Here is a 12,963-nt window from a genome sequence, read left to right on the forward strand (position 1 = left end):
CTTTTTGCGCGCTGGCTCCTCCCAGTCTAAAGGCCTTTTTTGCCTGACAGAGGCGGATGTTGGCTTCGCTCGTGCCGAAGCTGAGCTCTCCGCCGCCATGGAGCCGCTGGAGGTGATCTGGGGCTTGCTGCGCCTCTTGCTGGCCATGTCCCTCCTGGCGTTTGGCCTCTACTGTTGCTACCTAAAATCTATCCATATGAAATACGATTACATCCCCAGCGCCCCGAGGGCGAGGTAAGAAGCGGGAGCGTCGACAAGTTTCCTTTCCCGATTCTATCCAGGGAAGCAGGATAAACTACAGAGCAGCAGTCAGCGGTCTGGATCCCACCCCCCACCCCCGATGCTGGCTGGGGTTAATGTGACTTTTAGCCCCAAATATCTGGAGGGTAGTAAGCTTCCGAGGGTAGTTTCTTCCCAGTACAACCCGTGCGTTTTTACGCAGAAAGAAGCCCCCTGCTATGTTCCAGGGGACTTTCCGCGCATGCCTATGTTTGCTCAAAAGTAAGCAAACTTCAACGGGGTTTACTCTCTCGTAAATGGCGGGTTTAGGATTTAGAGGTTCAACCTCCCCCACTCCACTGCCCCCTTCCAAGCAACGTGTTTATGATTCATCTTGGTCAGGCGCTATCCAGTTCATTTTCCTTTCGCTTCTTTGCTTTGGCAAAGATCCAGGCTGGAGCAAATTCATGTCGCACAGTTGAAGTCGGTTTGATATTCTACTTGCTCAAAGAACCCCCTCCCCAAATCAGACCCCCCCCCTGGTTTTTTTCATCGATAAGGAAGGCCATGCGGGAAATGGACCGGATTGTTTGCAACATCTACAACCTCCCCGCAATCAGTTTGCAGTGGATACTCAATAAATAGCAGATGTTGTCCAAGCTTTTTGCAAACTTTGTGCAAATAAATCCCGAGGAACATAAAAAAGTCGTTTGGGTTTTTGTTTGTTTGTTATGCAACAGCAGCAGCAGATCAGCTAGAATTGTGGAACTTGCATTTGTGTTTGAATCGTGGCAGTCTGGTAGTATTCCACCTGTCTCTTCTGGGATAGAAGCAAAAGCTGTGCCAAGAGACTCCTGCTGTTTCAGATTTAGATCTTATTGCATGAACAATGTTGAGCTTTAAATAATGTTTTAAATCCCGCCCCTCCATACAAGTACAGTCTACTGTGGAGGGGACCACACTGCAGCAGAGAGGAGTTTATGGCAATCTTGCAATGCAGTCCACTGTTGATGTACCAGGTAGCAGGTGGGGCCAAGGCTGGCCTAGACTTGAAGGCAAAACCCACCCACCCCCAAAGCAAAACACCCTGCAGAATGCCGAGAAACTAAAATTGTACCCCCTCAGATTCCTTCCCAGCTTGTGGAAGTCCAGACAATTTCACAAAGAAGCTTTGTGGGCAGTTCCACACCCCTTGCAGTTAGACCCATGCTTCTAGATATTAATAAGAACTCAAGATACCGTATTTTTTGCTCTATAAGACTCACTTTTTCCCTCCTAAAAAATAAGGGGAAATGTGTGTGCATCTTATGGAGCAAATGCAGGCTGCGCAGCTATCCCAGAAGCCAGTACAGGAAGAGGGATTGCTGCTTTGACTGTGCAGTGATTCCTCTTGCTGTTCTGGCTTCTGAGATTCAGAATATTTTTTTTCTTGTTTTCCTCCTCCAAAAACTAGGTGCGTCTTGTGATCTGGTTTGTCTTATAGAGCAAAAAATACGGTAGTTTTAAAACCTTACATATGAAGCAAGAGCTGGGTTAGAATGAGCATAGACACCACAGCTGGCAACTGTCTTTTGTTTCTTGGGCAGTGGGCAGTGTGGTGCAGTGGTTAGAGTATTAGACTGAAGCTCTCTAGATGGAACTGGGCAAGTCACACACTCTCTCAGCCTAACCTGCATCCCTGGGTTGCTGTGAGGCTAAAATGGAGAAGAGAGAAAACATGCAGCACCCTCTTGAGCTCCTTGGGATATTACTACTATTGCTGTTATTAATTATTAAATTGGTATAGTGCCCTTCATCTGAAGATCACAACATAAAAATACAAAACGAGAACATGAAATGCACATTAAAAATAAAAAGCAAACCAATAACCCTCCTCCCACAAACAAATTTAAAGGGACATAGAATGATGTGATAAATCAGGGACTGCCAACTTTGGCACCTCCTTTGGTGCCCCTGGGTTGAACCATAATTCCCCGATTCCCAACTTCCTTTAAAAAAAAAAAAGTTTTAAAATATTTGGAACCTGAGATAGGAGGCAAGGCCAACATTCTCATTCCCCCCCCCACTCATCTCTTGGTGTTTTGCCCCCTCCCTTTGGAATAATTTGCTGCCCCAAGAAGAATTCCTGTGTAACCCCAGTATTTGAGAGAAGGAAAGGTCTAGGTGTGGTCTGGGCAGGGGGGAGCAAGGGAGTGGGGATTTCCACAGGCAGCTCCATCAAAGTCTAGTCCAACAGCTGGGTACTCTTCTGAGTCTTGATGTTGTAAGTGGTTCTTAACACGCTGGAATTTTCCAGACATATGCCTCTTCTGCAAGACGGGATCCACAAGTTTGCCCTGTTCAGCTGGCAGATAATTGGGGGGCTGGAGGAACTGCCATAGTCTATGTCATTCCACCCATAAAATTAGCAAGACTGTGTGTAAATCTGGAGAGGAGTCATTGGCTGGTGATAGAATTTGTGTATTGTATGTCAAATCACACCAACCTAGCAGTTTGAAAGCATGTCCAAGTGCAAGTAGATAAATAGGTACCACTCTGGCGCTTCCGTGCACTGCTCTGGTTTTGCCAGAAGTGACTTAGTCATGCTGGCCACATGACCCAGAAAAACTGGCTGTGGACAAACGTCAACTCCCTCGGCCAGTAAAGCGAGATGAGCGCCACAACCCCAGAGTCGTTCACGACTAGATTTAATTGTCGGGGTCCTTTACTTTTTTTTTAATGTCAAATCACACAGCTCTGCCCTACTCCAACTCCCTGGTCCTGAATGGGGTAACTGTGTCCCTGAAGGACCAGGTGCGTAGCCTGGGAGTCATTTTGGACTCACAGCTGTCCATGGAGGCACAGGTCAATTCTGTATCCAGGGCAGCTGTCTACCAGCTCCACCTGGTACACAGGCTGAGACCCGACCTGCTCGCGGACTGTCTCGCCAGAGTGGTGCATGCTCTGGTTATCTCCCGCTTGGGCTACTGCAATGCGCTCTATGTGGGGCTATCTTTGAAGGTGACTGGGAAACTGCAGTTAATTCAGAATGCGGCAGCTAGACTGGTGACTGGGAGTGGCTGCCGGGACCACATAACACCAGTCCTGAGAGATCTGCATTGGCTCCCAGTATGTTTCCAAGCACAATTCAAAGTGTTGGTGGTGACCTTTAAAGCCCTAGATGGCCTTGGTCCAGTATCCCTGAAGGAGCTTCTCCACCCCCTCGTTCAGCCCGGACACTGAGATCCAGCTCCGAGGGCCTTCTGGCGGTTCCCTCATTGCGAGAAGTGAGTTTACAGGGAACCAGACAGAGGGCCTTCTCGGTAGTGACGCCTGTCCTGTGGAACGCCCTCCCATCAGATGCCAAGGAAATAAGCAGCTATCTTATCTTTAAAAGACATCTGAAGGCAGCCCTGTTTAGGGAAGTTTTAAATATTAAATATTTAACTTTAACACTCGATTGTGAGCCACCCAGAGTGGCTGGGGAAACTCAGGCAGATGGGCAGGGTATAAATAATAATAATAATAATAATAATAATAATAATAATAATAATATCATCATCATCATCATCATCTTGCTGGCTATGGAGCCAGCCTTGACAATGATTAAAGGGGCAGGATCCATGTCCTCCTCTTCACCTGACTGCATCTTCCATGTATGTGTATGCCTTACATGCCTTAAATTCTGCCTTTACCATTTTTTTGCAGCTTTTTCTTAGGCCACCTGCCAATGCTATGGGGAATGCTGAAAAATAATGAATGTGTTCATCAGCTCTTCTTGCAATGGTATGTAAAAAAATAATAATCAAATAGTTTAAAATTTGAGATAATGAATTGCATTGCCAGCAGTCTATATGGTGTCTTGGTTTGTTTGCTTTTTAAAAAATCTTTAAATGCATGTCTGCAGACAGAAGCTGTTCTTTTTGAAATTTTGTGTGGCACCTACTAATTGTACATACTTCGTCAATAATAAAATAATATGATAACTAGTTCTCATCCGGTTCAGAAGAAGTGTGAAAACTCCAAATGTTAGCCTCGCTGAAGAAGCAGATACTTGGGTATGATATAATTTTGTGTTTGTGGTGTTGAAAGCTGATTAGCCAATGTAGAAATTTGCTTTGTTTGCCTGGGTACTGAGAGTGAACCTTTGATCATGTGATGAAGCTACTGAGTTGCAAATTTGCCATTTGGAAAGGGTGGTGGCTGTTAGTCCCTCTCTGACCCTGACAAGTGATAATATTGCTTAACATTTCATATTTTGTAAGGTGCCAAGCCTGTGCTGCACAGCACAAGACATTGTATGGATGTTTTTGATGTTTTAATTCTGTTGTAAATAAAGTTTTGCCAGTAAAAGTTCGAATAATATTTCTGTGGGCCTCGGCAATGTTTCATTTCCAAAGGAGTCGGTTCTTATGTTTCCAGTTGCTTCAGACTGCGCAATATTTAATATCTGCGACAGGGAATGCCTTCTTTGGGGCCGCCGCCACCTCTGAACTTCTGAGGGAGGTGGAATTTCCACTGCTGAACGTAACACCTCAAGGGGTGTGTAGGGGGCAGTCTGTCAGTTATTTGAGGCACAAGTCATTTAGGGCTTTAAAGGCTAGTGTGAGCAGATGTTGGGCTCATAAAGGAACCAGCAGCCAATGCAGCTGTTTTAGAACAGGGTTTCTAAAGGAAACCCCAGCAAATAATCTGGCCGCTGTGTTTTGGACCAGTTGAAGGTTCTGAGTCATCTTCAAGGGAAGCTCCCTGTAGAATACATTGCAGTCATCCCATCTTGAAGTTACAGGAGCAATGGAGTACTATGGGCAGTTCATCTCTCTCTTGAATATCTTATATATACTCCAGCTGTCCCTATATGCTGGGGAACATATTCTCATATCCCAGACACTAAAGATACAGCTTTTTTTTTTTTAAGCGAGCCCATGTTCAGGAATTTCCTTTCAAGTCTTTACACAGCAATGACCTTAGAAAGAAAGAAAAATACGATGTCTCTTGTTCTAGTGCAGTGGTACCTCTGGATGCGAACTGGATCTGTTCTGGAGCCCCATTCGCATCCTGAGCAGAACGCAATCCACGTCTGCGTGTGCGCGGGTGCGATTCACCACTTCTGAGTATTTGCATGACGTAATTTTGAGCGTCTGCGCGAGCGGTGAAACCCGGAAGTAACCCGTTCCGTTACTTCCGGGTCGCCGCGGAACGCAACCTGGAAACGCTCAACCTGAAGCGTATTTAAGCCGAGGTATGACTGTATGTGCTTAGTATGGCAGCAGCATTTCTTACACCTTGTTTGATAGATAAATATGGTCATTAACTTGATCGTATGGTCACTTTTTACTACTGTTCAAATATCTTCCTTCACAGGGCTAATGAATATGGACCCATCTTGCGTTTTAATGCCTTTCACAGAGTCATGGTATTGGTATTAAGTCCTGAAGGAGTAAAGGTATATTTTGCGGTTTTCCCCTCTGAGCATGAAAATGAAAGTGATTTTTCAGAATTCCAGTATTTAGTGTATTATGCATCATTCCCTCTTCCAGGGAACTCTAGGAGTTGTAGCTTTGTGAAGACAGTAGGTAACTCCTAACAACTCCCAGCGCATTGATCAAACTACCACTCCCAGGATTCTTTGGGAGAAGCCGTGACTGATAGAGATCTTGACTCTTTGTTGTTTTAGAGTCTTTGACTCCTTATTACAAACCACTTGAGCACATTTTTAACTATATAGTAAGTGGTCTATTGACACGGGTGGCACAGAGCCTAGGGCTTGCCAGTCAGAAGGTCGGCAGTTCGAATCCCCACGACGGGGTGAGCTCCCGTTTCTCGGTCCCAGCTCCTGCCAACCTAGTAGTTCGAAAGCACATCAAAGTGCAAGTACCGGTAGAGAAATAGGTACCGCTCCAGTGGGAAGGTGAACGGCGTTTCCGTGCGCTGCTCTGGTTCACCAGAAGCGGCTTAGTCATGCTGGCTGCATGACCTGGAAGCTATACTATCCCTCGGCCAGTAAAGCAAGGTGAACACCACAACCTCAGAGTCGTTCTACTGGACCTAATGGTCAGTTGTCCCTTTACCTTTACCTTTAAGTGGTCTATAAGAGGACTAAATTATCCCCACCCTCACCCTCCAACTTCACCACATTACAAGTAGCTCAGGAAGACTGCTGAATCACACACTTCCCAGCATCTCTGATTTAATCCCTATGGTTCAAACCATTTGTTTTCCCAGTAGAAGAGATCTGTACATTTGGATTAAATATAGCAGGGGTGCAGGAATTAGAATTACTAAGGAAATGGAAGGAGATGGATATGAGGGATATAATTCATTCAGAGAGCCTGCGTTCATAAATAGACCGATAACAAAAAGTTCAATTCACAGGAATTGCCTTGTGGTGCTTTCAAATTTGCCATGAAAAGCAATCATAAATTTTTACTTGGTGATTGCTGTGCTCCTCAGTGCACTTTTTTGGAAGTAAAGTTCCCTGAGTTCAATACCAATTAAACATGTTTAGAATTATTATTATTAATAATAATTAAATTTGTATCCTGCCATATACCCGCAGGTCTCAGGGAGGTTCACAGGATAAAATCACGATATAAAAACACAATACTTCAGGCATGGACAAACTCTGGTCCTCCAGGTGTTTGGGACTACAATTCCCATCATCCCTAGCTAACAGGACCAGTGGTCAGAGATTAATAATAATAATAATAATAATAATAATAATAATAATTTATTTATGGGATGATGGGAATTGTAGTCCCAAACATCTGGAGGGCTGGAGTTTGCCTATGCCTGCAATACATCATCAAAATAAAAACAAGAGCAACCCAATAATCCACCAACCCCACATTTTAAAAGGGCATTGAATGTCAGACAAAGGCCTGGTTAAAGAGGTACGTTTTTGCCTGTACAGTGGACCCGCTACTGGGTAAACTGTAGGTTTCCCTTTGACGTTCTAATAACAAACTTCCCTGCTAAGTCCATCTTGTCTGAGTGCCAGCCTCACACCCAGTTAAACATATCTTCTTCTTTTTTGGAATATTTTTTTGAATTTTATAACAAATAATGATACAAATTTCATTCATCATGTTATTTGCAATTATTCTCCCTCCCCTCCTCTGGACTTCCCTCAACTCCCCCTCTGCTGAGTTATTTAGTTTTATTTATTGTATCCTGATTTTCCTACACAAAAATAAAACCCCTTATCATTTCCTTGAAATATCTGTTACTCAAATGAAATTGTGAAAGTTTAATCAAATCCTGCCAGTGAATCCAGTCCATTCTGTTGTTTCTGCAAAAAAACCTGTAAATGATTCCCAGACTCTTTTGAAGTCCTTTTTGTCCTTCACTTGTAGTTTATCTGTTAGCTTAGCCAATTCTGCGTAGTTCACCAGCTTTTCTTAACATTGTTTCTTTGATGGTATTTCTTCCATCTTCCAATATTGTGCAATCAAGATTCTTGCTGCTGTTATAGCATACATAAATAATGTCCATTTTTCTTTTGGCAGCTCTTGATTTGAGATATCTAACAAAAAGACTTCAGGGTGTTTAACAAAATTCATTTTAAACATTTTTTTCAATTCATTGTATATCATTTCCCTATATTTTAATGCATTTGCATTTCCACCACATATGATAAAATGTTCCTTCCTTTTCCTTACATCTCCAACATCTGTTATTTTCTTTCCTAAACATCTTTGCCATTTTTATTGGTGTGACATACCATCTATACATCATTTTCATGTAATTCTCTCTTAATAGTATGCAATCTGTGAATTTTATATCAACCTTCCACAATTTTCCCCACACCCAGTTATACATATCTGAGGTTTCTCTGAAACAGCATTTGTTGATTCTCTGAAGACCTACAGAATGTGTCTTACAAAAAAGCATTTAAAACTTTTTGGGGGAAATGCTCTGGCACCACTTATTGGGTGAACTTTCACACATTGAACCCTCTCAAGGCAGAAAGGTGAAGACCTCCCAGCCCACCCCAAATTTAAATACCCCAAATCCCACACTCTAAAGACTTCAGGGTGTTTAACAAAATTCATTTTAAACATTTTACCTTTCCCGCCCCGACTTGGCCACAGTGATCCATGCGACGGTCATCTCCAGGCTTGACTACTGTAATTCGCTCTACGTGGGGCTGCCCTTGAAGCTGACCCAGAAACTCCAGCGGGTGCAGAATGCTGCAGCGAGGCTCCTCACAGGGGCTCTGCCATGGGAGCATATTCACCCAGTGCTTTTCCAGCTGCACTGGCTCCCGGTGGAGTACAGGGTCAGGTTTAAGGTGCTGGTTTTGACCTTTAAAGCCCTTCACGGCCTAGGACCCTCGTACCTACGGGACCGCCTCTCCTGGTGTGCCCCACGGAGAGCCTCAAGGTCCATAAATAGCAAACCCTAGTGCTCCTGGGCCCTAAGGAAGTTAGATTGGCTTCAACCAGAGCCAGGGCCTTTTCAACACTGGCTCCGGCCTGGTGGAATGCTCTGCCTCATGAGACCAGGGCCCTGCAGGATCTGATTTCTTTCCACAGGGCCTGTAAGACAGAGTTGTTCCGCCTGGCCTTTGGCTTGGAGCCAATTTGATTCCCTCCCCCTCTTTCTTTTTTCTTTTCCTTTCTCCTCCTGAGATGAGGCTACATTTTAATATTTTAATGTTTCAATATTTTAATGTTGTATTTTATTTTTGTTTTTAAGTTGTAATCATTCTTCTTGTTTTTATTATTGTTTGTAAGCCGCTCTGAGCCCGGCCTTGGCTGGGAGGGCGGGGTATAAATAAAAAATTATTATTATTATTATTATTATTATTATTAAACACTGGTGGGATGGAGGCAGCCCTGTATATCTTATTCCCTCTTCACAATTTTAGCGGAGGGTATTCATTGTGACCACATGAATTACCATATTTTTCCTTGTGTAAGACTATATTTTTTCCTAACTTTTTGAAGTTTAAAATATGGGGTCGTCTTATATACGGATAGTGCATAGTGCATTTTCTTAATTTTGAGTCCCCCAAAATAGGGGGCATCTTATACATGGGGGTCGTGTTATACATGGAAAAATACCGTATATGTGAATACGGACTGACAAAATGATTTAATTTTAGGAGTTCCTGATGTTACCACAATACCCAAAGGATTCAGTTTCATATGGACGTCTTTTTAATTTATTTGGTGTACGGTAGGTAAGATGTACATAGCTAAGATGTACTGGTATGTGGCGTGTGGGATGAGAAAATTCCATTGATTCAGAAAAAGGTTGTGATCTTTAATGCCACCAGGCAGGTGAATTTTTTCAGGCTCTGTTATATGCAGAAATGGATAGCACTAAATAACTTGGGTTCAGGATTCCTTAAGGACCACCTGACCCTTTTTATCCCATCCCAGTCACTGAGAATATCCTGAAGAGCACTGTTCATTGTCCCCCCCATCTTAACAGAGCGCTGATGGGCTTCAGCTGGAAGTTGAGTTTTTTGCTTTGCTAGTCCCAGGCTAAGGGACGCAGGTGGTGCTGAGGGTTAAACCACAGAACCTAGGACTTGCCGATCAGAAGGTTGGCGGTTTGAATCCCCGTGACGGGGTGAGCTCCCGTTGCTCGGTCCTTGCTCCTGCCAACCTAGCAGTTCAAAAGCAAGTCAAAGTGCAAGTAGATAAATAGGTACCGCTCCGGCGGGAAGGTAAACGACGTTTCTATGCGCTGCTTTGGTTCTCCAGAAGCTGCTTAGTCATGCTGGCCACATGACCCGGAAGCTGTACGCCGGCTCCCTCGGCCAATAAAGCAAGATGAGCGCCGCAACCCCAGAGTCGGTCACAACTGGACCTAATGGTCAGGGGTACCTTTACCTTTACCTTTTAGTCCCAGGCTATGGACCACCCTCACAGCAGAGATTTGGCAGTCATCCTTACAGCTAACTCTTGGGAGACCTACTTTATGTGGACAGGTCTATTCAGCTTCATTCCCCCCCCCCCCAGATGAGCCTGTCATTTTAAATGATTATTTTGTACACCACCTTGATATTTTCTATGAGTGGGCAGTATACACATTTTTTAAAATAAACAAATAAATAAAAAGTGCAGGAAATGTTGTACAATCGAGGTGTCGAACCTATGAATTGGTGACAACAGACCCCCAAGTGCCAGATGGCATTTCTAAGCGGTTTCATACAGATATTGGAACAGCATAGGAGACAAGATAAACTCAAAAGTCTAAGGTATTGACCCAAGAATATCCTATTGCCGCTTTCTGGTACTGACACTGGAGGGAGTTCTGGAAGCTCTGTCAATTAGAGAAGAGGTCAGTTCTTCTTCAACTCAGTCTTGGGCTGATTAACATCCAATACCCTTTTAAATGTGTTGCTGGGGGGGTATTGTTATGTTTTTGTGCTTGCTTTTATTATGCATTTTGGGTTTTCTCCCTCCTGTAATGAAATTTTCTGTTTTACATTTTAGAATATTCATTTAAGCAATCTTAAAATATCAGTGACTTCCCTTCTTCTCTTTCCATGGTTCATTTTGCATAACTTAAATCCCTGCATATTTTACATAAACTATACCATTCAGTATTCCATTATTACCATGGTTCAGAACATGATTTCAAAACTGGCCCTGAAATAGTAATAAAAATTCTCCATCGTTTTTCAGATTTTTAGGAAATGGCTTGGTGACTGATCGTGATTATGACCACTGGCACAAGCAGCGGAAAATTATGGACCCGGCCTTCAGTCGCAAGTAGATATTAACTGAATGTCTTTTCTTAAGTGATGCTGCGCATTTTGGTTCATGTTAATAACCAAACCACCTATCTCTAAATGAGCTTATGGCTCAATTTGCAGATAGCACTAACCCGAACAGCATGAATGTATGAATGTGCAGGCTTCTGGAGAGGCAATCATGACTGTTTTACTTCTCTTGTTGCTGCTGTGAGCTAATCCATGATTTGGGTTAGCAGGTTGTCTGAACCAGGATTCATGGTTTGTCTCCCTCCAGACAAACCATAGGCAGTGTAAAACCCAAGGACAAACCTTGGTTGCAGTTTGGCGCAAGACAAATCATGAGTGTGGGTTTGGAAAATATACTAAGACAAACCACAGCTTAGCTCACAGCAGCAGGAGGACCAGATGTGGAGAGGAGCAAAGTAGTCACAATCTCCTCTCTTGAGAACCAGCACGTTCATGCTAAGCTATAGTCCAAGTAGCTGTGCTGTGTTTCACCTCCATACTGGAGGCAGAAATAATTCTGTGTGTGTTGCTGGAAGCCACAGGAGGCGAGAATAACCTTGTGCTTGGGTCTTGCTTGCTTGGCCACTGTGAGAACGGAATGCTGTACTGCATGGGCCATGGGTCTGATCCAGTTAGCTCTTATATTCATTTGCATACCTTAGACAGCTTCTAGTTTGACCGCAAAGTCCTGCATTTGCTTGATTTTATTAATTTTACAGTTACCTGATGGACTTGATGGGACCCTTTAACGAGCAAACAGAAGAGCTTATGAGGGTGCTGGATGAAAAAGCCGATGGAGAAACTGCAGTGGATGTGATGAGCCTGCTGAAACGCGTGACGCTGGACATCATTGCAAAGGTACTCGCCGGATGAATTTCCTGTTTCCATTAAGGAGCAGGGGATGCCTCTCATTCTGAGTCAAATTGAGTCAAAGGGCAGCACAAAGGACAAGTTCAATATGGGAGAAAAGGGTGTTGGGAAGCCCTCACCCTTTTGGGCTAACACATAGGGAAAGGAAATCTTACATTGCATGTCTGTTGAATAGAGCCACAGCACAAATAAATAATTTTTGCCAAGTATCCAGAGAAATGCTGCAATTCACCAGCTCAACTTTCACCCAGCTTCATAAGACATGCAAAGCTGACATCAGAATAATAACAATGTTGTAACTATTTTTTTAATTGCTGTTGCTGTTTTAATTGTATGGAATTCATGTTGGCTGGCTTTAATAGTGTTTAATTTTGGTTTCATTTTTGTATATTTCTGTGCCAGGACCTTCAGGTGAAAGGCAGGCTATATATATGTTAAGTAAATATATAACAAAATGTACACATGCATACACAGCCTGTTGTGTTTCTGACCAAGAAGCCAAGGGCTTTTTAATGTTCCTGTAACACTTTTGTGAACTTGAAACAAGATGAACCCCACAGATATAGTGTACCAAAACATTTCCTCCTCTTTGGTGTTTAAAAGACTTGAGAAATAGAGATCAAGGTTGAACTGCAAAGGAGGATGGCAGAAAGCAAAGATGTTTTAGATCCCCTTTCTTCACATTATCAGGCAGCCTTTGGCCTTGAACTGAACACCCTGCATGATGACAGCACGCCTTTTCCGCATGCGATCTCCATGATCATGAAAGGACTGGGTCAGTCACGCAATCCATCATTTAAGGTCAGTGCAGGCATTTCTCGTGGAACTCTGACCCTCTCTGAAACATACATTATTGCTTGTCAAGCTTATTCCAAGAGTCTTGGACAAATCCTTTTGGGAAACTGGCAAGTGATGTTATCACTTAGTTCTTTTGCACCCCAGCATTCCTGCGCCACTAGATATGCCTTGAACATTTTTGCTTGGGCTTGCCCTGTTCTTCCTACCTGTTTCCAGACTGTCTTGTACAACTGTAGGACCAGCGTAGATTTTGCATAGCTGTTTTATTGCTGATCAATCAGCGATCTCTGATATGTTGGAATGGACCATTCAACACCTGCTGGTTGCTATTGCATTCACAAAGGATGCTTGTCTAAGGGATCATGAACCGCCAATGG

The 12,963-nt window shown here is 43.4% G+C and overlaps 1 protein-coding gene across 2 annotated transcripts in view; it reads left to right on the forward strand.

Annotated features, from left to right (window-relative positions):
* Nucleotides 1-55: 55 nt before the first annotated feature.
* The window catches only part of LOC307200273 (cholesterol 24-hydroxylase-like), a 32,444-nt gene continuing 19,536 nt past the window's right edge, over nt 56-12,963 (forward strand). Inside the window, exons 1-7 of one of the 2 annotated variants that reach the window (XM_079948719.1) lie at nt 56-234; nt 3,907-3,984; nt 5,563-5,644; nt 9,308-9,381; nt 10,842-10,928; nt 11,638-11,776; nt 12,479-12,589. In XM_079948719.1, coding sequence (XP_079804845.1) covers nt 98-234; nt 3,907-3,984; nt 5,563-5,644; nt 9,308-9,381; nt 10,842-10,928; nt 11,638-11,776; nt 12,479-12,589 — 708 coding nt within the window. In that variant the 5' untranslated portion in view covers nt 56-97. The remainder of the gene's footprint in view (nt 235-3,906; nt 3,985-5,562; nt 5,645-9,307; nt 9,382-10,841; nt 10,929-11,637; nt 11,777-12,478; nt 12,590-12,963) is intronic. The other variant, XM_079948718.1, reaches the window with a different exon arrangement.

This window comes from Podarcis cretensis (assembly GCF_951804945.1).
Source record: "Podarcis cretensis genome assembly, chromosome: 1".
Lineage (NCBI taxonomy): Eukaryota > Metazoa > Chordata > Lepidosauria > Squamata > Lacertidae > Podarcis > Podarcis cretensis.